Source organism: Coenobita brevimanus, chromosome 87, assembly GCF_032717465.1.
Source record: "Coenobita brevimanus isolate Jiangsu-jjx chromosome 87, ASM3271746v2, whole genome shotgun sequence".
Lineage (NCBI taxonomy): Eukaryota > Metazoa > Arthropoda > Malacostraca > Decapoda > Coenobitidae > Coenobita > Coenobita brevimanus.
The window spans coordinates 15435368-15460343 of record NC_137040.1 but is presented as its reverse complement, the minus strand read 5'-3'; the positions used below and the strand labels follow the sequence as shown (position 1 = coordinate 15460343).

At 42.0% G+C, this 24976-nt stretch overlaps 1 protein-coding gene across 1 annotated transcript in view; it reads right to left on the bottom strand.

Annotated features, from left to right (window-relative positions):
* Positions 1 to 24976, bottom strand: part of Camta (Calmodulin-binding transcription activator) — a 1827966-nt gene that overhangs the window by 629763 nt on the left and 1173227 nt on the right. The window contains exon 22 of the mRNA XM_080281035.1: positions 17040 to 17276. Within this exon, the coding sequence (XP_080137161.1) occupies positions 17040 to 17276 (237 nt within the window). The remainder of the gene's footprint in view (positions 1 to 17039; positions 17277 to 24976) is intronic.

The window sequence follows — 24976 nt, the reverse complement described above, 5'->3', positions numbered from 1 at the left end:
TGTAAATATCTTGCACACACCTTCCATGTCCCCCATCTGCTCCAATTCATATTTACCCAATCATTCCTCCACTTCTCTCTTATATTCTGCTTTTTTCTCATCCTCTTGTAACCTTTCCAATCTCCTTACATCTACTCCTTCCTCCCATCTTCCCTTCTTCTATTTCTCCACTTTACTTGGACCTGATTCTGACCACCACCAAGTGGTGATCAGAAAGTCCACTCCCCCAACCTCTGTATGCTCTTGCATCCATTATACATCTTTGCAACCTTTCATCCACACACAAATAATCTATCATTGCCTTCCTTTCATTCAGTTCACCATCCACCCTTCTCATCACTTACCATGTATACCTGTGGATCATTTTGTGCCTGAAGAGGGTATTGGCTATCACCAACCCCCTCCCAGCACAAATGTCCACTAAAGCACTGCCATTCTCATCTATCTCAGCAGGCACACCCCACTCATCAACTACTTCATGCACCTTCACCTTTCCTACTTTACCATTCATATCACCAATCAAAAATACTCTTTCATTCCTTTCAAAGTTTTCCATGCACTCTTCCACATTTGTCCAGAACTCTTCTCTGACTCTGCTTGCACTGTCTTGCGTTTGCGCATACACGCACACAATCACCCACATTTGTAGTCCAACTTTCAGTATTACCCACACAACTGATCCATACTCTCTTATATTCTCCTTCCATCTGTTACTCACAACAATACACACTCCTCCTTTTGCCCTCTCACTGTCATCTACTCCTGCACATATACCCATTCCATACTCCCATTCTCTCACACTCTCACCTCACCATTTAGTTTCAGTTAATCCACATACATCCACTTTCACACTCTCAAGCACCTGGATAATCTCTCTCTCTTCCATCTCATCATTTGCACCCCTTACATTCCAGGTCGCCATCTGTATCATGTCCTTTGTACGGTCCTTAGTCGTCATCTTTTGGTCAGTCCTGGTCTGAGGCTTCTTGTTCGTATTTTTAGTTAGTTGTTGGAGAGGCACTAACCCTCCGCCAACCCACTTGCTGTCACACAGGGAACACGAGTTGGTTGGTTATAAGGTTACCACCCAGCGTTGTAAATGATTTGTTAGATGAACGTCAATCTTTCTACTATCGTTTGCAACAATCTGCATATCCGTAGGCACTCCAAGCAAGAAGAACAATTTGAGAGAATACAAGATGTGTTTTGACCGTGTGATGCAAGAAATAGCCCAGGGAGGCAGAAATTTTCACCAAACCACAAGATTTTTTCCATTCAAAACAAGTTTACTGCCATGTTACTTCATCAAAGTTATTGCAATAATAATAAAAATAAAACACTTTAAGCCAGTCTTCTATGATTTTGTTACGATATTCCAGTGTTTACGTTAGACTTTAGCAAAACAGTAACAATGTGAGGAAAATCATTACAAACTCTATCAAACTTCAAGAATTACTTTCATTACCACTTACTTTTATAAAGCTTATTGATACAATGTCATAAGTCATTTCATAGCATTGCTGCACAATTTGCAACCGCAAAAATGTTCACTAACTAATGCCCTTAGCATCATGACTTCTCTGATTATCGAAAAAATATCACTAAATCACTTGTATTTTTTCACAGTAATTCACAATATAATAAAAAAATTACACTTTCAGCCACTCTTGTATGATTTCAGTGCAATCTGGGTGCGTATTGCTTTGTATTACTTATGAGAGAGAGAGAGGAGGGGGGAGGGCTGCAAACTGATTTAGACCAGCTCATCAGGGGGTACAAGAGAAAGAGGGAGGGGGAGGGCAGCAAACTGGGTTAGACCAGCTCATTGAGGGTACATAGAAGAAAAGAAATACTCCCAGCCTGTCTTAAGTTTTCCCTTGATGAATTAATGGCATTAATAAATATAGTGGCCAAAAGGAGGAGTGTTATATTTGATTCACTGGATAATGCCATCACTAAAACAGCCATGAACTGTGCCTGGGATAATGTTACATTTGCAGTGAACAGAGTCACCCGAAGTCAATGATATAAAACGCTTTAGTAAATCCAGCCTCGGTACTGTATCCACCTGCGGATATTTAAAACTGTTTGTGTTATATCCACCTGCAGATATTTAAAACCGTGTATGTTAAAAACGCGGATATTAAGGGATGACTGTATTTTAGAGAAAATCCTATGGTTATTTTTGAAAGGATGAGGCAAGCGTTGTTCCTGGCTCAGGGGTACTGGAGGCCACCATGCGTGTAACACAGACCACAAGCCATGATTAAATGTACAGTAAAACCACCCGTCCACCTCTTCCCTGAACGGCAGGAGTCCCCTATCCTCCGGGACTAGTGCGAAACCCCTTTCATGCGCGCTTGTCCACTTCCCTACCAAACAGTCAGAGTCACCTGGCAGAATGCATAAGTCATACATTGCCTCAAGCGGTGATGTACAGTAGAGTTGCAATTTAAGACCAAAAGAAACAATGGTCTTACAATAGAATAGGCATTGATTGGCTTCCTTGACCCAACCCAACCCACGTGACCCATGTCTCATACCACCTGCCACAGCCTGCCTCAGTGTTAAATAGACGGTCGCTATGATGAGAAGTTTATTTGCTTATTTCCTTGCTCCTCGTTTCCTCTCAGAACTCTGAGCATGTGGTTCCAAACAAATTTTAGTTATGCCTAAGCACCCTGAAAGTGCTATGAACACAAGAAAAGCATTTATTCTAAAAATAAATGTAAAATTGTTGGACAAAGTGGCATGTGGTGTGGGAGCTTAAATGCAAATGATCTATCTATCTATCTATCTATTGCCAGATGCCTTAATCCCATACGGGGTGGCCACAAACAAATCGCCTCCACGTCGCCCTGTCCCCCGAAATTTCACTGCCCTGTTCCCAACTCACACCCCCCTCTCTCATATACCTCTCCACTCCATCTCTCCATCTCATCCTCGGCCTCCTCCTCCCTCTCCCCCCCTCCACCTCACTCACATACACTCTCCTCATCAGTCTCTCACCCTCCATCCTCTCCACATGGCCAAACCACCTCAGTGTGTTCCTCCTAACACTTCCTATCACATCCACATCCACATCCACACAACCCTACCTGGGGGGTCGTATGAGGCAACTAAAAGGGTTGGCGGAGGGTTAGTACCCCTCCCCGGAAAACAGCTAACTAAAAAAACGAACAAGAACGCAAACGACCAGACACATAAAATTAGTCAAGATGTTTACGATGTGGATAGTTTTCTTTGTTGGAAAAAAATTTAATGATGAAGGAGCTGTAAAATTCATGTTTTCGCCTTTGGTGCAATGTGAAAAGAAAGAAAGAAAAAAAAAAAGACTTTGTGCTCAATCTTTATGAACTGACGGTCTTTGGTCGAGAAAATTTGGATCTTACGATACGTGAAGACACTACGTGTTGACAAATAGTTAGGTAATATAATTAAGTGAGTTCAGTTCTTGTGAATTATACTGTCATATAAATTATATTGCTTGGCTGACTTGTTTATTATTCACGATTACTGCATTCGTGTGTATCTGAGAAGTGGGATAAGCAATCACACCATACGGACAACTTCTTTATAGCTTTTTTTTTTCTTCATTGTCGATGACTAATGGCTTTCAAAAAGTTTCACGCTGCATTTTTTTTTTTTTAATGAGCACTGGAGGACTGGAAATCAGGTATAATTGTTCCTTTATACAAAGGAAAAGGAGAGAGAGAAGTATGTGGTAACCATACGGGTATTTGCCTTCTCAGTGTGACTGGAAAAATAAATGGTAGAATACTCATTGATAGGGTTAGGCATATAACAGAGGAGCTAGTTGGAGAAGATCAAGGGGGATTTAGAAAGGGAAAAGGGTGTGTAGATCAGATATTTGTTCTAAGATGTTTAGTGGAGAAGTATCTAAAGAAGGGAAAGAAAGTGTATGCTGCCTTCATGGACTTGGAGAAAGCTTATGACAGAATAGATAGACAAGGTATGTGGAAGGTACTGAGAATATATGGAGTGGAGGGGAAATTGTTGAGTGCTGTGAAGAGTATGTATGAAGGAGCTAGGGCTACGGTACAAGTGGATGGTGAGCTGAGTGAGTTCTTTGATCTCAATGTGGGACTGAAACAGGGTTGTGTGATGTCTCCATGGCTGTTTAATATATACATGGATGGGGTTGTAAAGGAGGTGCAAGATAGGGTAGTGGATGTGGGGGTGGCTCTAATGAATGAGGGTGAGATTTGGAAGATTCCTGTGTTGTCGTTTGCTGATGATACAGTATTGTTGAGTGAAGATGAATGGGACTGGAAAGATTTGGTGAACGAATTTGGGACAGTGTGTAGGAAGAGGAATCTGAAAGTTAATGTAAACAAGAGTAAAGTTATGGTGTTTGAGAGGAATGAAGTCACAGAATGCATGGTGCGGTTGGATGGCGGGGATATGGAGAATGTGAGTGCATTCAAGTACTTGGGTAGTGTGATAAGTAAGGATGGAACTTTGGGGGATGAAGTGCGTGAAAGGGTACAGCAGAGAAGAAGGTTGTCAGCTCACTGAAAGCAGTGATGAGAAATAGGGAGGTGAGTATGGAAGTTAAGAAGTCACTGCATTATAGCACTGTGATCCCTACCTTGACGTATGGAAGCGAGGCATGGACTTTGCAAGAGGGGAACAAGTCAAGAGTGAGAGCAGTGGAAATGAGTTACTTGAGAGAAGCATGTGGAGTGACATGGAGGGACAGGTTGACGAATGAAGAAGTGAAAGAACGTTGTGGGGTGGATGTGGATGTGGTTGAGAAGATTAGGAGAAATGCAATGAGGTGGTTTGGACATGCGGAGAGAATGGAGAATGAAAGACTGACTAAGAGGGTGTATGTAGGTGAGGTGGAGGGAGGGAGAGGGAGAGGAAGACCGAGGATGAGGTGGAGGGATGGAGTTGAGAGGTATATGAGGGAGGGGGGAGTGAGTTAGGAGAAAGGTAGTCAAATGGTGGGTGACAGAGCGACTTGGAGGCATTTTGTCTGTGGCCACCCTCTGCGGGATTAGGGCGTCAGGCTATAGATAGATAGATAGACCAAAAGTGGTTCCTGATGAAATATGCGTGATGCTGGGCAGCCATTATTCATGTGTTGTTTGAGTCAAGTTTTTGCTTGATTTGTAATGAGGACTTTCAAGAGGATTAGTGGCAATCCTTGGTGAATAAAATTTTTATGGGGAGCATTAGGGGGTTAGTGCCCCTCCCCGGAAAACTAAATAAAAAGACAAACAAGAAGCCTCAGACAAGGGCTGACCAAAACATGACGACCAAGGACCGGACAAAGGACATGGCAATCGGAACATGGAATGTAAGAGGTGCGAATGATGAGGTGAAAGAGAGATTGTCCAGGTGCTTGAGGGTGCAAAAGTTTATGCATGTAGAGTAACTGAAACTAAATGGAGTGGTGAGAGGGTGAGAGAATGGGAGTATGGATGGGGTATATGTGCAGGTGTAGGTGAGAATGAGAGGGCAAAAGAAGGAGTATGTATAGTTGTGAGTAAAAGATGGAAAAAGAACATAAGAGAGTATGGATCAGTTGGGTCAAGGATTGTTTGGGTAAGATTAAAAGTTGGAATACAAATGTGGGCGATTGTGTGCGTGTATGCGCCAATGAAAGATTGTGCAAGCAGAGTGAGAGAAGAGTTCTGGACAAATGTGGAAGTGTGCATGGAAAAGTTTGGAAGGAATGAGAGAGTGTTTTTGATCGGTGATATGAATGGTAAAGTAGGGAATGTGAAGGTGGATGGAATAGTTGGTGAGTGGGGTGTGCCTGCTGAGATAGATGAAAATTGCAGTGCGTTAGTGGACATTTGGGCTGGGAGGGGGTTGGCGACAGCCAATTCCCTCTTCAGGCAAAAAATGATCCACAGGTATACATGGCGAGTGATGAGAAGGGTGGGTGGTGAACTGAATGAAAGGAAGGCAATGATTGATTATGTGTGTGTGGATGAAAGGATACAAAGATGTGTAATGGATGCAAGAGCTTATAGAGGTTGGGGGAATGGACTTTCAGACCATTACTTGGTGGTGGCCAGAATCAAGATCCAAGAAAGATGGAGAAATAGAAGAAGGGAAGGATGGGAGGAAGGAGTAGTTGCAAGGAGAGTGGAAAGGTTACAAGAGGATGAAAAAAAGGCAGAATATAGGAGAGAAGGGGAGGAGCAATTGGGTAAATATGAATTCGAGCAGATGGGGGACGTGGAAGATGTGTCCAAGATATTCACAGAAGAAATATGTGCAGCATGTGATGTGGTGTGTGAGGTGAAGAGAAGACAGAAGGGAGTGCAAGGAACAGCATGGTGGAATGAAGAGGTGAGACAGGCTGTGGCACAAAAGAAGAGAGCATATAATGAATGGATGAGAAATAGGGACGTGGAAGAAGTTGAGAAGCGGAGTTATATGTAGGAAGGAAGAGAGAGGTGAAAAGATTAGTAAGAGAGAGTAAGAAGAGAGTGGATGAGGAATGTGGAAGGAATTTGAGTGTAAAGTGGAGGGACTGTAAGAAAGTGTTCTGAAAAGAGGTGAAGAGAGTAAGACAGGGTGGAAGTGAAGTTAGTAGGGGTGTGAAAGATAAAAATGGTAGATTACTAGTGGTGAAGGGAGATAAAGTGAGCAGTTGGAGAGAACACTTTAAGGAATTGTTAAGCATAGAGAATGGAAGTTATGGGAGTATAAGTGGCTGGGGAATGGCTGGGAGAAGGAGAGAGTTCAGAAGACTGGAAGAAATCAGTAGGATAGAAGTTGTGGAAGCAATGAAGAAAGGCAAATTCGGGAAAGCCCCAGGAATTGATGAAGTGTGTGGTGAAATGCTGAAGCATGGGGGAGAGATAGTAGTAGAATGGATGTGGAAGATGTGCAGATTGGTCTGGGAGGAAGGTAGAGTTCTGGAGGATTGGAAGTCAGGTATAATTATTCCCTTGTACAAAGTAAAAGGGGAAAAAGAAATGTGTGGTAATCATAGGGGCATTTGTCTTCTTAGTGTAATAGGAAAAGTGTATGGTAGGATACTTATTGACAGAGTTAGGGAAATAACAGAGGAATTAGTTGGAGAAGAACAGGGAGGCTTTAGGAAGGGAAGAGGTTGTGTAGATCACATATTCATTTTTAGATCTTTAGTGGAAAGTTTCTAGAGAAGGGAAAGAAGTTGTATGCAGTCTTCATGGATTTGGAGAAAGCATATGTCAGGATGGATAGACAAGGATTGTGGAAAGCATTAAGAATATATGGAGTAGATGGGAAGTTGTTGAATGCTGTGAAGAGTATGTATGAGGGTGCTAAGGCTGCAGTGCGTGTGGATGGTGAACTGAGTGAATTTTTCTCTTTGAAGACTGGGTTGAAACAGGGTGTGTCATGTTTCCATGGTTGTTCAATCTGTACATGGATGGGGTTATGAAAGAGATACAAGGTAGGGCAGTTGCTGTTGGAGTTGCCCTAGTGAGAGATGGTAGTGTTTGGAAACTTCCTGTACTGTTGTTTCCAGATGATACTGTGTTGTTAAGTGAAGATGAAGGGGAGATGCAAGGCTTGGTGGATGACTTTGGGAGAGTATGTAAGAAACGGAATCTAAAGATGAATGTAAGGAAGAGTAATGTGATGGTCTTTGAGAGAGATGAAGTCAGTGAATGTACAGTGAGGTTGGATGAGGAGGAAATGGGAAATGTGAGTACTTTTAAGTACTTGGGGAGTGTGATGAGTAAGGATGGAAGTTTCGAGGGTGAAGTGCTTGAGAGGGTACAGCAGGGAAGATAGGTTGCTGGTTCCTTGAAAGCAGTGATAAGGAACAGGGAAGTGAGCATGGAAGTGAAAAAGTTATTACATTACAGTATTGTGATAACTCTAACTTATGGAAGTGAAGCTTGGACATTGTTGGAAGGACAGAAGTGAAGAGTGAAAGCAGTGGAAATGAGTTATTTAAGAGGAGCCTGTGGAGTCACATGGAGAGACAGACTGACAAATGAGGATGTGAAGGAGCATTGTGGTGTGGATGTGGATGTTATAGGAAGCATTAGGACGAACACACTGAGGTGGTTTGGCCATGTGGAGAGGATGGAGGGTGGGAGACTGACGATGAGAGTGTATGTGAGTAAGGTGGAGGGGGGGAGAGGGAGGGGGAGGCCAAGGATGAGATGGAGGGAAGGAGTGGAGAGATGTATGAGAGAAGGGGTGTCAGTTGGGAGCAGGGCAGTGAAATGGCGGGGGACAGGGCGACGTGGTGGCGATTTGTTTGTGGCCACCCCGTAAGGGATTAGGGCTTCTGGCAGTAGATAGATAGATAGATAGATAGATAGATTGATAGATATAAATATAGCTATACATATATATATATATATATATTATATATATATATATATATATATATATATATATATATATATATATATACTATATATATATATATATATATATATATATATATATATATATATATATATATATATGTCATCTCATCTCATCAGCCGTTTGAGTGTCCACTGCAGGACCAGCCTATCCAGACTGAAGTGGGGACGATACAGCCAATGTATCCCTACCAAATGGCTTACGCTGTTTAGTAGAGATTGTATGTAGGGTGAGAAGTGGTTGTAAGTGTAACTGTAGTTATGGAGTGGCTTTGGATGTGTGTGTAGTCTGTGAACCAAGTGTAATCGACCCGTGCAAGCCGACTGGGTGTAAGCAAACTTTATAGTATGCAACACTGGTTCAACCACAGCCCCCCTTGTGTCCGCCAATGCATTACGTGGCCAGAAGAATGCTCCCAAAGTTTATTACCCTGGCGGGGCATGAACCCTCATTCTTCAGTGTACAAAAACGTACACTTTACCACTGTACCACAGAGGCTATATATATATATATATATATATATATATATTTATATTTATATTTATATATCTATCTATCTATCTATCTATACAGTAATCCCTCATTTATCCGGACATAATAGAGCCAAAGGCCTGTCTGGGTAGTGGCAACATCCGGATAACGAACACTATTCCCCTACCATACCCATACCTTACCTATTCCCATCTCCATCCTATACCTAACCTATTTGTACAGTACCTGTGCTTAATTTAGCAGTGTTTTCCAGTCATTCAGGCATATTTAGACATCATAACACACATAGGAATATTCAAAGTAATGGTAAACACAAAGAAAACCATGCAAAAAGAACACTGAAAACCAAAAAACACCCTACCCATACACTGCTACATGTACAATACTCCTCCTTGTTTTGGTGGTGTTTTCAGGTCATTCTGCCATTATTTTACATGAAAACATACATATGATTTTCCAAAGTAATTTTCAACACGAAGAATATCATACAAAAAAAAAAAACAACAACACTGAAATCCAAAAAACACCCTACTTAGACACTGCTGTATATCCAGTACCCCCTCTATTTTTGGCACTGTTTTTGGGTCATCCTGCCGTACTGTGACATGAAAACATCAAAACATGTATAGGATTATCCTAAATAAATTTTAACACTGAGCAAACTATGCAAGAAACCTAAAGTTACCTGCCGAAAAACATTCGGTTGGGGTCCTTACCACCCAGTGCACCACTGACAGGCTTCTTAACACACACACCTCCAGCAGGTGTAGAGTTGTCCCATGTTGTCTGTTTGTTGTGGCAAACAGTAGCACCTAACAAAGGTCAACGAACTCCTCTTCAACCTGCCGGAGGTGGACAATGACTGGTGACGTATGGTGCGGTGATGGTGGCCTATCCACCTCAGGAGACTCCAAAGACAGCCACAAACTTACGTCCAACGGAGACTCAACGGCTGTTGATGTGCTCGGCTACAGGTCCAATGGTGAAGGTGGGAAATGAGCTGGTGGTGGTGCTGGTGAGAATGAGCTAGCACTCGAGGGGGTCGCAGGCTTGAAGAAGGAGTCGATCTTGGTTTGACGATAGGACCGATGATTCCGCCAGAGGATGACAGAGTCCTGGACTCCCTGCAGCTCCACCGCCAGGCAGAGTGACACCAACTCTTTGTCACAGTGCAGATGCTTGGCATACTCCAGCACCCCCTCCAGGTAACCACGGAGGACACTGAGACGAGAGATTGAAAGAGTTGCAGAGGGCTGCAAGTCAGAGTCCTCATCCTCATCCTCATCAGTCCCGCTGTCGTCTTCCAACGCCGCAAAGGCAGCAGCAGCGATCTCCTCTTCAGACATCGTCTGATAACCAGGATTGCAGCCATTGTGATCCAGCCAGTCCCTCATGTTGTCGATGTCCACCTGCTCTCCTGCTGTTCGAAGGCAACTGTGGAAATCATCCATGTCAAACCCATCAAAGTCGTGCTCAGCTTCAGTTTCCTGTGGGAGACGAGACCAACTGCTTTCGAGGGTTTTGATGGAAATTTCTTTCCACGTGTTCGCCCAGTTGAACACTGCAGACTTCAGGTTGTAATGCCAAAAATTCTGCAAGGTCTGCTCCCCACGTGTCCTCAACCTACCATGACCTCGTTCAGGAACCCCCAGCGGTAAAGTCACTTGGCAGTCACGATAGCACCCTGGTCCATTGGTTGAATCAGAGCATTCATTTTAGGTGGCAGAAACATGCACCTAATCTGCCCATCAAAAGCAACCAAATCCTTCTCAGACGGATGTATGGGGGCATTGTCCAGGAGCAGGAGTGCCTTCACCTGGTCACGAACGGTACCAAGGACCTCCATTTGATAACGGATAACCTCCTTGATGAAATGTCTGTGGAACCAGTTTCAGATCTTAGTGGTGAACCAGGCCTTCACAGAATGGTACCACACAGCAGGCAGGCTGTCCATAACCTACGGAGACAACGTGATTGTTTTGCACACCCAACAACAATGGGTTCGAGGCAGTGTGTCCCGTTAACATTCGCACAGCACAAAACAGACACAAAGAGGTGAACTGGGAGGAGTGGGACTCAGGAGGCAGTGAAGATTCGTGGGGCACTACATTATTAAATATAACAATGAACAATGTGATGACGCAATGGGTCAAAGAAGAGACATGGTTCTGAGGTGAGGACACACCAGGAAGGCTAGACTTACTGTTTACCAAAGAACCCAATGTAATAGAATCCTTGGAGTATTTGTGTCCTATTGGAAAAAGTGATCATGTGGTCACTGAGTTCCAGATGATAACAGGGAACATGGAGCAAAGAGACGAGCTTTATAGGCAGAAGATACAACTTTGGAAATGCAAACTTTACAGGATTGAGAAAATTTTTCGAAAATGCAGATTGGAGGAAATTCAGAGGAACAAGAGAGATACAGAGGAAGTAGGATATTTTTCTAGCCTTCTGTAAGTCGGGAGTGGAAATATTTGTTCCAAGAGTAAGGGAGAAAGAAAACAGAAAAAGGAATGGTTTAAGAGAAGGTGTATGATAGCAAAAAAGAGAGAGACACGGCATGGAACAATTGGAGAAAGAGAGGTAACAACAGAACAAAGGAAGAATATAACAGAACTAGAAATGATTACACACGAATACGTAGAGAAGAAGAAAGGAATTTTGAAAAAGGTATAATAGACAAATGTAAGGATGAACTCAAACTGTTTTATAGATTTGTCAATGGCAAACTGAAACAAAAGGAAGGAATCACCAAAAACTGAAAGTAGAAGGAGAGGTCTATAAAGATGCGGCAGTGCAAACAGAAATAATGAACAAACGTTTCCAGTCAGTTTTCACTAATGAAAGTGAGTTTGTGGAAGGGGAGGGAGTGACTAGAAATGTAGTGATAAAAGATATAAAAGTGGAAGTACAAGAAGTTTATAAATTACTGGAAACTCAAGATGTGAGGAAAGCCCCAGGACCTGATGGCATCTCTAATTGGGTACTGAAGGAATGCAGAAAACAACTGGCGGATAAGATTCACAGTTTAATTGTGTCTTCTCTGGAAGAGGGGAAAGTGCCTCAAGAATGGAAGAGGGCAAATGTGATACCAATTTATAAAGGAGGAAACAGGGAAGAACCCCTGAATTATAGACAAGTGTCCCTAACCAGCACGGTCGCAAAATTGTGCGAGAGAATTCTGAAAGATAGATGAATAAAATGTCTGGAAGAGATGAATATTTTGGCTGAAAGTCAGTTTGAATTTAGAAGTGGAAGGTCATGTGTTTCCAACATGTTGAGTTTTTACTCAAGAGCGATTGACGTGCTACAGGAGAGAGATGGTTGGGTGGATAGTGTGTATTTAGATTTGGAGAAGGCCTTCAACAAGGTACCTCTTAAGACTCTAATGTGGAAACCAGAGCATATAGGAAGACTGAAGGGGAACCTCCTGGAATGAATGAGAGACTTTCTGAGAGATAGACAAATGAGGACTAATAAAGGATAGGATGTCTGGATGGAGCGAAGTAACAATGGAGTCCCACAGGGCTCAGTATTGGCGCCAGTAATGTTCCTGATTTATGTAAATGATATGGTGGTTGGAGTGAACAGTTATGCAAGTCTGTTTGCTGATGATGCAAAGATCTTGAGGAAAGAAAAGATTGAGGGGGATTGTAAAATGCTGCAGGAGGATCTGGATAGGATACACAACTGGAGCTGGACGTGGGAAACAAAATTTAATGCACAGAAATGTAAAATATTGGAAATGGGTAAAGTACCAAGAGGCCATCACTGAATTATTTGGTGGGTAATGAACCAATTACAAAAGCGAGAGAAGAGAAAGATTTGGGAGTGCTGGTCCAGGACAGTTTGTCACCTGAAAAACACATGAACAAGGCAGTTAGAGAGACCTATAAACTCCTGACTAATATAAGAGTAGCCTTTCATTATATGGATGAGGAGATGATGAAAAAATTGATAGTGGCCATGATTCGCCCCAGGTTAGAATATGCAGCAGTAACGTGGTCCCCACACAAAAAGAAAGATATAAACAAGATTGAGCGAAAACAAAGAACAGCAACCAAGATTGTCCCCAGTCTGGCAGATCTGTCTTATAGAGAGAGGTTGGAAAAGCTGGATTTGCCTTCCTTAGAAGAAAGGAGAAAGAGAGAAGACATGATTGCAGTGTTCAGGACCATGGTGGGAGTAGATAAAATTGACAAAGAAGATCTGTGTTTATGGGACAAGAGAGTAACAAGAGGACACGGAATGAAACTGAAGAAACCAAACTGCTTGAAGGATATCAAGAAATATAGTTTTACTTATAGATTTATAGACCTGTGGAATAGCCTGGACAAAGAGAACGTCCAGTCTAAAAACTTAAACAAGTTTAAAGCTAAATTTTACTTATTGAGAAACAGAGACGGGACCCCACAAGCATAGCTCATTTCCTGTATATTACAATTAGGTAAATACAGTTAGGTAAAATACATTGTTTGAACAACTTCCAACCAGGCACAGTCTTCTCCCTTTCCTCAGCTAGGGCATTGGTGGGCAAGGGTGGTACAGTGTACGGCAAAGTACATGTGTTTCCTACCTTTTTTTTTACTCCAACCTGGCCTGAAAGTGCCCTCTCTCCATGGTGGATGCTGACTGGTAATAACGGATTACAGTGTGGTATCATTATCTATCTATCTATCTATTGCCAGACGCCTCAATCCCGTTTGGGGTGGCCACAAACAAATCGCCTCCAAGTCGCCCTGTCCCCCGCCATTTCACTCCCCTGCTCCCAACTCACACCCCCCTCTCTCATATACCTCTCCACCCCATCTCTCCATCTCATCCTCGGCCTCCCCCTCCCTCTTTCCCCCTCCACCTCACTCACATACACTCTCTTCGTCAGTCTTTGACCCTCCATCTTCTCCACATGGCCAAACCACCTCAGTGTGTTCCTCATAACGCTTCCTATCACATCCACATCAACACCACAACGCACCTTTATATCCTCATTCGTCAGCCTGTCTCTCCATGTGACTCCACAGGCTCCTCTTAAATAACTCATTTCCACAGCTCTCACTCTTGACTTGTGTCCTTCCAACAACGTCCAAGCTTCACTTCCGTACATTAGAGTTGGTATCACAATACTGTCATGTAGTAACTTTTTCACTTCCATGCTCACTTCCCTGTTCCTTATCACTGCTTTCAAAGAACCAGCAACCTTTCTTCCCTGCTGTACCCTTTCAAGCACTTCACCCTCCAAACCTCCATCCTTACTCATCACACTACCCAAGTACTTAAATGTACTCACATTTTCCAATTCCTCACCATCCAACCTCGCTGTACATTTACTGACTTCACCTCTCTCAAAGACCATCACTTTACTCTTCCCTACATTCACCTTTAGATTCCGTTTCTTACACACACTCTCAAACTCATCCACCAAGTATCATTATACTGTACAATATTCGTTATGTGATAAATTACTAGAACGATAATTCAAATGTTATACTATTTTTCAGTACAGTATAATGTTAAAAAATTGGTAGTAATTTCACATGAATGATGTTTTCGGTGGCCACCTCCGAGAATCTTATGCAGATGTAGTGACGCACGCAAGCCAAGATGGATGCCCAGTTTTTACATTCACTGTGACCGACTGCCAATCGTTCAATTTTGTGCATGAAAGGTCACTGAAATACCACTGCTATCGCCAGGTAACAGTGCAAATGCATAACAAATAGTGCAGTGTGTGATATTAAGTGAAGTAACAACTATCTGAGTATGAAATAACAAAACTTATGACTTGGAACTCGTGTCAACTTTACATAACCACCTTCCCCTTGGTGGGCTTTCTGTCAGCTAAGTGAGACAAGATGGCTGCCCAGCACTGACAATCAGTGTGATCACCTGCCTTTCATTTCGTTTTGTGCCATCACCAAATAACAGAGCATGTGCCTAACAAATAATGCAGTGTGTGATATTAAGTGAAGTGATACCATACCTTTTTGTGTGGAGTGATTGTCCAAGCTCTCCAACTGTCCCCCAGCCTCGCAGGGGAACCCTTGGCAATGACTTGTACCACCATAGGACAAACTTCAAGTGGGTGGCACTGATGCCAATACTATGTGAGCACATAGTACATTATGTACTGTATTACTGTCCTGTATCAATGCTGTATTGTATTTTGTTTAATTTTCATCTTTTATTCATGGGAAAGTTTTTAGGATAAAGGGTCATGAAAAGCAAAATGAATAAATCCATTAAAAAAAAAAAGGCATGCTCTTCAAAGGAAGAAAGTGTGTGGTACCTGTACGTTTTTCTAACTAATGAACCAACGAGCTTGCAATATCTTACAGTATCTTGACAAATTCATTCTGTTAAATGTTACTCATAAAAACATGGAAAAATAAAGTAAAGAAATAAATCTTGAGCATTTACTGGTGAACTGATGATTTGGAAAGTAATGTTGTACAGCAAAATTATTATGACTCCCTTGCTCACAGTTATCCAAACGACAGCAGCCCACCAATGTTTTCCTTACCTGACTGCTGTCACTCCACCACTCACTCACCACTCAGCTGTTTTGCAGATAATACAGTAAATACGTAACCACTGTTTGGAGAAATAAACTTATAAAATTAACCTGGAGCATTTATTGGTGAACTGATGATTAGGAGAGATGTGTTGTACAGTAGAATTATCATGACTCCCTTGCTCACAGTTATGTATGAGGCCGAGGCCTGCCAATTCATTCCTTACCTGATCGCTGTACTCCACCCCACACTTGCCACTCAGCTGGTCTGCAGATGATACAGTAAACACATAGGAATTGCAAGTGCAGTAATTTTAACCAACAAAACAAACATTCATTTCTATCAGCTAGATTTTATCTTCTTTGCCAGTGCAAATGCAAAATGTATAAATTTGTCTTATAACAACTGCAGCCATAAACAACTGTAAGCAAGGGAGTCATGATAATTCTACTGTGCAACACTTCTTTCCTAAACATCAATTCATTAATGAATGCCAAAGATTTATTTCTTTTGTTTATTTTTCCATGTTTTATGAATAAAATAACAAATAATGTTTAACAAAATTAACTCCACGTGTGTGTTGTGCACTCCTGCAAGACACTGCTATCATGTGTGTTACATCTATTTGGTGTGTTTAAGAGGAGGTTATGTTTCAAATGGAACTGTTTGTGTGCCCCTGGATATGAGTGGTATTGTATATACCGTAATGATATATATATATCAGATGTCTTGGAAAAATTAGCAGCTGGGAAGGTAAATTCCCCAAGCTTCCCGGTTAACTGGAATTATACTGTAAAGTATCTCTGTACTGTACCAACAGTGTATTGTATTCTATGCATAGTTTTCACCTTTCACTCACGGGAGAGTTCTTAGGATGGTGGGTCGAGACGGACAGTAACACAATATCCTGTTCAACGCTGAATGTTAAGCCAATAAGGAGGGCACTACGCAACATCCGGCTTTTTGCTTTATTCAACATAGGGCTTGCTGGAATTACAATGTGTCAAGTTTAATGTAGTTCGACACAGAGAGGGTCTACTGTTTGTATTGCACTTGTCAAATTAACAGAATTACCCCAATACTGACTGCGGCGTTTGTTCAACCACAATCAAACACATTAGTCTCTGAAGGGGCAGCCACAAACAAATTGCTTTCGTGTCACTTATCCTCTGCCATCAGGCTGGCCTCTCTCTAAATCACACAACCCTCACTCATATACGTCTCCACCCTATCCCGATGTCTCATCCTTGGTTTCCCCCTCCCCCTTACTGCTTCTATCTCTCTCACATATACTCTCTTAGTCAATCTCTCATTCTCCATTCTCTACACATGGCCACACAATCTCAGAAATGTCTCCTAATTCTTTCCAACACATCCACATCAACACCACTATACTCCTTCACTTCCTCATTTGTCTGTCTGTCCGTCTCTCTATGGAAGCAGGCAGTTAATGACAGTGGAACAAGCATTACGACATATGGTAATAAAATTTGTAGCCTTTCCCTAAAAGGCACTACGTATATAATAACTTCATAATGCTTTACCCTAGAGTGTACTTACGGATATGGATCCATTTAAAAAACACACTCACAACATTTTGTTAGTTACCACTTTCTATAGACAAAATACAGTTGTATAATCCTTGCTTCTAATTCACCACAAATCCATAATCTTCACCTTGAACATTTCTGAAGCACATCCAGACCAGAATCTAAGCTGGTCCTCTTGTATGTATCGACACTAGCCAGATTAATGCCTGAGTCCACAGAAGGCCGCTTTACAAGCCTAGTGCGACGGAGAGAGGCGTCAGTCCAAGCACCACTAGGTATGGGAGACCCAACTCCCCGCCCTGTGTCACCATCACCGTTCAGTGGCAAGTCCACACTCAGGTGTCGCTGCTTCCTCAGGTCACATCTGTCCAAAGGTAGCTGATTTAAATCTTTGTATTCATGCAATATCTATTTTACTTTATAAAATTCGTCACCATCATCATCTCGACCTTTTTACCTCACCTAATGGTAGAGTGGCACAAGGTACAGAAAACAAGGAAAGAAAGCACAGAAGAGGGAGAACCATCAACAGCACACCTAGTGAAATGGACCAGACCCTTAATCACCTGCCTACTGTAGTCTGGGCCTTTTTTTTTTTTTTTTTTTTTTTTTTTTTTTTTTTTTAAGATATGCTTAACATTATTTACTGAGTACAGCCAATCTGCTGGCTATAAAATAAATAAGGAATTACATCAGCATACTGCTGGCCTATTTGATACAATGGCTTACTGAGCTCTTATTATGCCAAGTAGAGATCCTGGACAACTGTCACCAATTTAGTGGAATCAGTCACCTATCTATCTACCAGCTACCTGGTCCTGTAACCTGTGAAGGATAGTCTTAAAAAAAAAAAAAAAAAAAAAAAAAAAAAAAAAAAAATCATCTGGCAATCATCCTCACTCAAAGTCATCCCTCCATACCAGTAATATATCTATCTACTGCTTGACCCTACATTCTATAGTGGGCAGTCTGACAAAAATATAATCAGGTACAGTACTACATACCATGAGCAAAAGTTCACTGTCAGGCCTCTACCAGCACTGTGTCCTACCATCCATATTCCTCAATCCTCTTCAAACATCAGGGAGTATCCCTTTCATCTCATACTCCTTTCTTCTATGCTTCATATTCTTATTGCAAAACAACATTTCACATCATAGGTAATAGAATGTTGGCTACCACTGACCCTGGAGGGACTATCATATGAGTGAAATATGTCTACAAGCTTGGCAATTAGTCACACAATCGTCAAATTTATGCAGAAAACATGCTGCCAACTGAATACATAACCAAAGTCCAAAGTGGGATTCTCACACTGCTTCAAATCTTTATTAGATATCTCAGATTTCCTTTCTCTCAACAGCATTAAGCAAGTGTTAGGAAGTTACAAATTGCTTTTAGCACCTGGTCCAGCATCCTGTCCATAGAAAACATCATCTGTACCACAGCCAACCCTATACTGGGATACATTTGGTATCATTTAACAGTCATTAAGCATGGATGTAATATTTCATGTAACACTTTCCATCACCACAGCTGGCTGGGAACTGTTGGCAAACTTTTCATTATGTAGTACACCAGTGATGGAGCAAGTATTATATTTATGCATCACTTTCACTAGGCCCACTCACACAATTGTCCTCACTGACAAATCACATGCTGGTACAATGAAATACACAACTGGCCTAAACAAAACTGCTGTTGTTCCAGCTGCTCAACCCAGGTCGTCCACGGGTAAGCAACTAACCCAAAGTAGTTGTCCCATATGTTCCCAACACTGTCTACATTGTGCCTGTATCTTGATGTGGCATGTGCTGTGCAGTGCTCCTATATGTGAGTTATGCTGTACAGGCCTTTCTAGAAGTGAAGCTTGTGTACTCAACTGCATCCAACCCAATTCTAAGCTGAAAACAGGAGTGGGTGCTGTCCTGATCTATGTCTAGTTAGATGAACATGATCGGCTCTATTTCGGGATACCTCTGATGGGTGGAGGACTCGTATTATAATATTTTGACTGAGGTATTAAATAGCCCTGCACATGAACTGAATGTGTAGCTGTTTGTTTACTGCTAGTTCTGAAATGTCTGGAGGTGGGATGTTGTTGAAGAGGGGTCTGGTAATATTTGTGCAGTGATTGTTTTATGTGCCTAGTTATGTTGTGTAGCTTTGTCATATAATGAAAGGCCATGTAGAATTGTGTGCTTCTGATGTCAAGATATTCAGTAACGGAGAAATTTTGCTTCAAAGTGTGAGTGAGCTGTGTGAAAGCTGAATGAAACTAGTTCAGCAGGTGATGATGCATGAAGTGTAGTAGTAGTAGTAGTAGTTGTTCCCTAGGCAGTCTGGCCGAACAGCCCCAAGTCTCTTATGAAGGCCATGGCCGAGACCGGGCTTTCCCACAGAGCTCCCAAAGAGTGTATGTTGTGTTGTTGGTGTAGGTGATTGTGTGCAATGCAGTCTTCCATAATGTGCTTAATAGTATGGGGTGCTGTGTTGTATCCTGGACAGGCATCAGCAACGGAGTCATCCAGCCTCTTCTGGTAGCTTAAGTGGGCTGGATGGTGCCCACATCTCAGTCTGGCCAGGTGGACCCTGTCCTCATGAGGAAGATAGGATTCAGAAGGGTGGATGTCAGGAGGCCGTGCATGCAGCTGTGTGTTGTCTTTCAGTGACTGAATGGAGCGGCGAGTGATCTGAGTGTGGATATGCTTCTGGAAGCTGGTCTGAGGTGGGCAAGGGGGGAGGGGGGAGAGATGACAGTATTTGTGTATGGTATCGTGTGCTGGGTGTTGTTTTGATGTTCCTTGGTGTGGGTGGATGTGCTGCCATGTACTGTAGTGGATGTTGTGGGTTTGAGGAGGCTGTAGCAAGAAACTGGGTGCCTCTCATGTCTAGGTGATCCTTGACTTTGAGGACTTTGGTTTCTTGATGTAGGTGGTCTGTGGGTGTAGTAGCTGTGCAGCCTGTGATTATTTTTAGGGCCTTGTTCTGTATGGTCTGTAGAGTGTTGTAGTGTGTTTTGGTGAGGTTAGAGGCCCTGGCAGGGCTTGCATAATTCATCACTGAACGTATGTATTGTTTGTATACTGTGGTGGAGGTTTCTTTGTTGTGTCCAAATGTTGTATGGGCAAGTGACCTCGAAGCATTGAGTCTTGGTGTTATTTTATTTTTAATGTTTGTGATGTGTTGTTTAAATGACATTGATGTATTGTATGTTACACCAAGGACTTTGTGTGCGTGTGTGTGTGGTAGGGGAGTGTTGTTTATGGTGAGGTGCGGGATGTGACTGTGTTCTGCTGTCCAGTTTGTGAGAAGAGTCACCGTAGATTTGGCTGGGGCTATTTTGAGCCTGTTTGTGGTGAACCATTCGTGTAGTGTGTTGTGGTAAGGTTGAATGATGTGTGCAGCTGTGTTTGCGTTTTGGTGTGTACATGTAAGTGTTATATCATCTGTATAGGAAGCTATGTGTATCTGTGGTGTGTGGGGTGTGTGTACATCGTGCATGTATAGATTAAAGAGTGTAGGGGACAAAACAGATCCTTGGGGGACGCCGTTTGTGAAGTTTCTGATGTTAGAAGACTGACCAGAAAATGTTACGTGTGCACATCTGCCTGCTAAGTAGTTTGCCAGCCATCTTTTTGTGTTATTGTGCATGTTTGTGTTGAGTATTTTGTTTGTGAGGTTGTGGCGGGGGATGGCATCAAAAGCTTTGCTAATGTCTAGTGTGACTAGGAGTGTTCTGTGTGGTGGCCTAGCTGAATTCATGCCATCGAAAACTCTATGTGTAAGGTCCATAAGAAGGGTGTTTGTGGAGAGTAGTGGCCTAAAGCCATGTTGTGACTGGGCAAGGGGAATGTGAGGTGTGACTAGCTGTAGGATCAGTCGTTCAGTGACTTTAGAGGGGGTGCAGAGGAGTGTGATGGGGCGATGTGATGAGGGTAACGTGGGGTCTTTGTTGGGTTTAGGGATAGTGATGATATTGCCAAGCTTCCAGATGTTGGGTATTATGTTGTGTGAGTAGCTGTAGTTTGATATGATGGTGAGTGCTTGTATGCCTTGTGGTCCTAGGTGCTTAAGGTGAATGTTGCTAATGTTGTCTGGTCCACAGGCAGATAAGTGCTTGAGGTTGTTAACTCCTTAACCGCAGGGCGTCACTTTCGTGACGCTTGGGAGCAAGGGATCATACCGCGGGGCGTCGCTTTTGTGATTCTGTGTTATTTTGAATTCACCCGGGCTTCCAAGTGGGGGCTTGTATCATATATCAGTACTGACAATGTCCAACACTAGTCAGCACTCCTAATCTCATCTGTACTCCCATCCATTGTTGACAATTTAGCCATTTCTCCCTGTTCTTGACTCCCCTCCCTACCCCCCCTCCATTACCCTATCCTCTCGCCTGCCCGGCCGTGCTACGCTAAGTAAATCTTCCCTGGAATTTTTCACTGATTTCATCCATTGAAATAAGCCCTATGTCCTATTCTTATACCAAATAATATATATACAAGAAAGAAATAAGGTAAGTGAGAGTGCCATACACCTGGAATTGGCTAATTATCACCTGACAACACCTCACGTGCACTCGTTCGCTAATTTTCGCTGCTTTTTTCCCCTTGAAATATGCCGTATAATCTATTTTCGTAATAAATATACATGTAAGGAGGGAAGGGAGAAGCCTAAGTGATATTTACATTCACCTGGAACTACCTAATTTATAATGTATTGTCTAGATTTCCTGCCAATCATATCAGTGCTAGACAAAGCTGTTTCAAGATATAACATTGGTAGCTCTGAATATATATCTCCTAAGTAGGCCTCTAATCTATTTTCGTAATAAATATACATGTAAGGAGGGAAGGGAGAAGCCTAAGTGATATTTACATTCACCTGGAACTACCAAATTTATAATGTATTGTCTAGATTTCCTGCCAATCATATCAGTGCTAGACTGAAGTAATATTGGTAACTCTGAATAACCCCTAGCAGGCCTCCACGCTGGTCCTCCGTTATCAGTTCACTCTCATCTTCCGAAGAGAGAGTACGTATGTTTCTTCTTGCTGACTTCAAGGCCTTTTTTCACCCCCATGCAAATGGCCCTGTGACCTTTACCCCCTACTAAACCTCGTGTGGAAAGAGGTAAAGGGCTGACAATTGATAAAAGAGTGACTACGATCTTTCTATTGAGTAAAACAGTGCAAGTGGAATTGTAAATAATGTGTAAACAGCAAGTGAAAGTAATGAATGTAAATATACATGAACAATGGAAAATAGTTTTATAAGTTATTTCAAGTGACAGTGCACAACACAGTGTAAATAAAATAGAAATGTAAATAACGTAAATAAAATAGAGAACGTAAATAGAAATGTAAATGAGTAGTATTATAAGAATACGAGTATATACCCTAGGAGTAATGAAAGTGAAAGTTTCACTCTAGCATGTCTGAATGCTATGAGTTATAAGAGTGAAGATGAAAGTGACATTCACTCTCAATGCAAGTATACAGGACGAGAAAGTGAATGCTACGTATTTTACTGAAAGAAATTGAATCCCTACAGTGACAATAAACTAATACTACTGAAGGAAACTTATGGATAAAGACTGTAGATATATATAAGTGTTATATAGTAATAGAAATATAAAGTGTGAGGGGTTTTATGAATAATAAATGACAGACTACCAAGAGCGAACTAGTGCCAGTGCGACGATCAGACGCGCTCGTAATTTCCATTGCTTTCACAGTGTTTTTTTTTTTTGAGTATGGATCCCAAACTACCTGAAAATTGTAGAATAGTGTTTATAGTGTTTGTATCTGGCTGTGGTAATCATATTACGGGTTGTCGGGAAGTGTAAAGTGGAGACTTCGTTACCCTACTTCAGAGGTCTCCACAAGTCCTACGGTAACTGACGAAGGCTCAACAATCATTCCAGGAGAAAGCTGAAGGTATGTGCCATAAGCATATGTAATTTTATTATTCTAGGAGTAATAACTGATTTTTGGCAAATATTTTTTGAGAGTCTGTCGGAGCCCAAATAACCCCGCGGCACACGCAAGTCATTGGTAAACAAGCCCGCGGTGTACGGGTTAATGATGTGCTTTGTCTGGTTGTAAGTGAAAGGTGTGTGAAGTGTTGTTCTTTATGGTTTTCAAGATGCTGCAGGAGGTGTTAGATAAGATGGAAACCCATGCCAGGGAAGCATAGGCCATCACTGATCTGATCTGATATACTGATTGTAGAGTAGGAAGCACGTTACTTTTGCTGTCCAATGTCTGTCCTTGTAAGTGCCCTAACTGTGCTTAGTCTGGGGACGCATCACCTCTTTATGTCTTGTATGTGGACCTTGAAGGTAGTCCAATGTCATATGTCATTCTAAGAATTTTTGTGTAGGAAGTATAACACAGGGACATCGTTAGGTGTGATGTTGGGTTATATCTTTGCTCACTCGTAATGAACGGGGTGGTGGATTTGGCTGGAGCAACCAGCAACCTTTAGTCTTTAACCTACATCCTGAAGTCTGCTAAGACTTCAATGTGGTGTGTGGCTATTATGGCACTGTCATCTACATATGAGGCATCTACACATGAGGTATCTTGAAACAGGAGGGCGAGGGCACCATTCTTGCCATTTTAAGGTTTCCACAGGCAGTTACAGGCAGAACCCTCCTCTGCATACTGGTACAAGGGTCACTGTGATTTTTGACCATCTCACACCTCTACCGAGAGGCTAAAGTCGCTCCATTTTTTGCTAGAGTCTGGCCGAGCAGGTCATGTTTCCGAGAAACAGAAGGGTGAGCAGTTCAGCCAATTAGAGAGAGTCGCATGGGACACACCTTCCACTCTAGCCAGTCACAGCTTGGCCTCCAAGGGGACTCACATCTCCACCACCTACAGACAGTATCCCCTCATGTTTACGTCACATCACATGTGCATTACATTGATTACTCACGTTTTTTGCAATTTTGCATGGATTCCAGTGCCAAGATTATTTCTTCAAGTGAAGAAAGTGGTGGTGAACATTCCCAGATTACATGGAAGTGGCAAGTTCATAAAGACAAGTACTGCAGATTAATAGCGAGAGGAAGAGAAAAAGGGACAGTGGTGAATCGTACAAGGCTTCACCCCACTCAGGACCTTCACGCATCAAACCACCATCAAGCTTGGTGAGTATTCCCTCTGGTGTTATAAGTAAGTTATAATAATTATTTCAGTTTTAAATGTATACATACATCCAAAATAGGAAAACAACTAAAGACCAATCCAACTTTTATTCTTATCCATCCATCCAGCATCCAATCCTATGTTGCCCCATGAGGAGTGTAGGAGCCTGGGGCTAGGCAAGTTGGTCCTGACATTTACGATGAAACTGAACTTTTATTTTAAGAAAATAATAATTATCATTTGAACTGAAAATTATTGACATGATTATTTTATTACTACTATACCTATCAAATCATTACATTTTTGTCTCCAAAAATTATTACATTTCAGTATGTACATTTGCAATGTATCCTATAACAGTACAGTACTGCACACATTTTGATACAAAATTTTGCTTTTTCATTTTTTTTTTTTGGGGGGGGGTTGTTTTTACCATGTTTGGTTTGGCCAGATGATCAATATATTACATAATACATGCGTCTTTAATCTGTTTTTTGGGAGGTAATGAAAACTCAAATTTTCATGGTCATTACTCTCTCTAGATGCCTCATATGAGGCAATGTTTGTGGACAGTTAAGGTATGGGAATATGATGCATTGTACAGTGGATCCCCATGTTTAGTGACATCATTGTTCCCCGCTTCACGGTTAGCGGTGACCTGCAAGTATTCCCAAACACCAGGTTTCATGCGAGACCCATCTGTTCGCAGCGAGAGAAAAATATAAACAAACTGCATGCACAGATCGGTCACACACCAACAGTGTTTGCTGCAGAAATGCTGGAGTTCGAGGGGGAAAATATGGAACAGTAGCAGCCAGTAGAGCAGCCAAAAGAAGATGATAAAACTCCAACATCGTCATCGCTTTCATAGTTGCTGCTCACTCTGGAGAATTTGCATGAGGAAATCAAC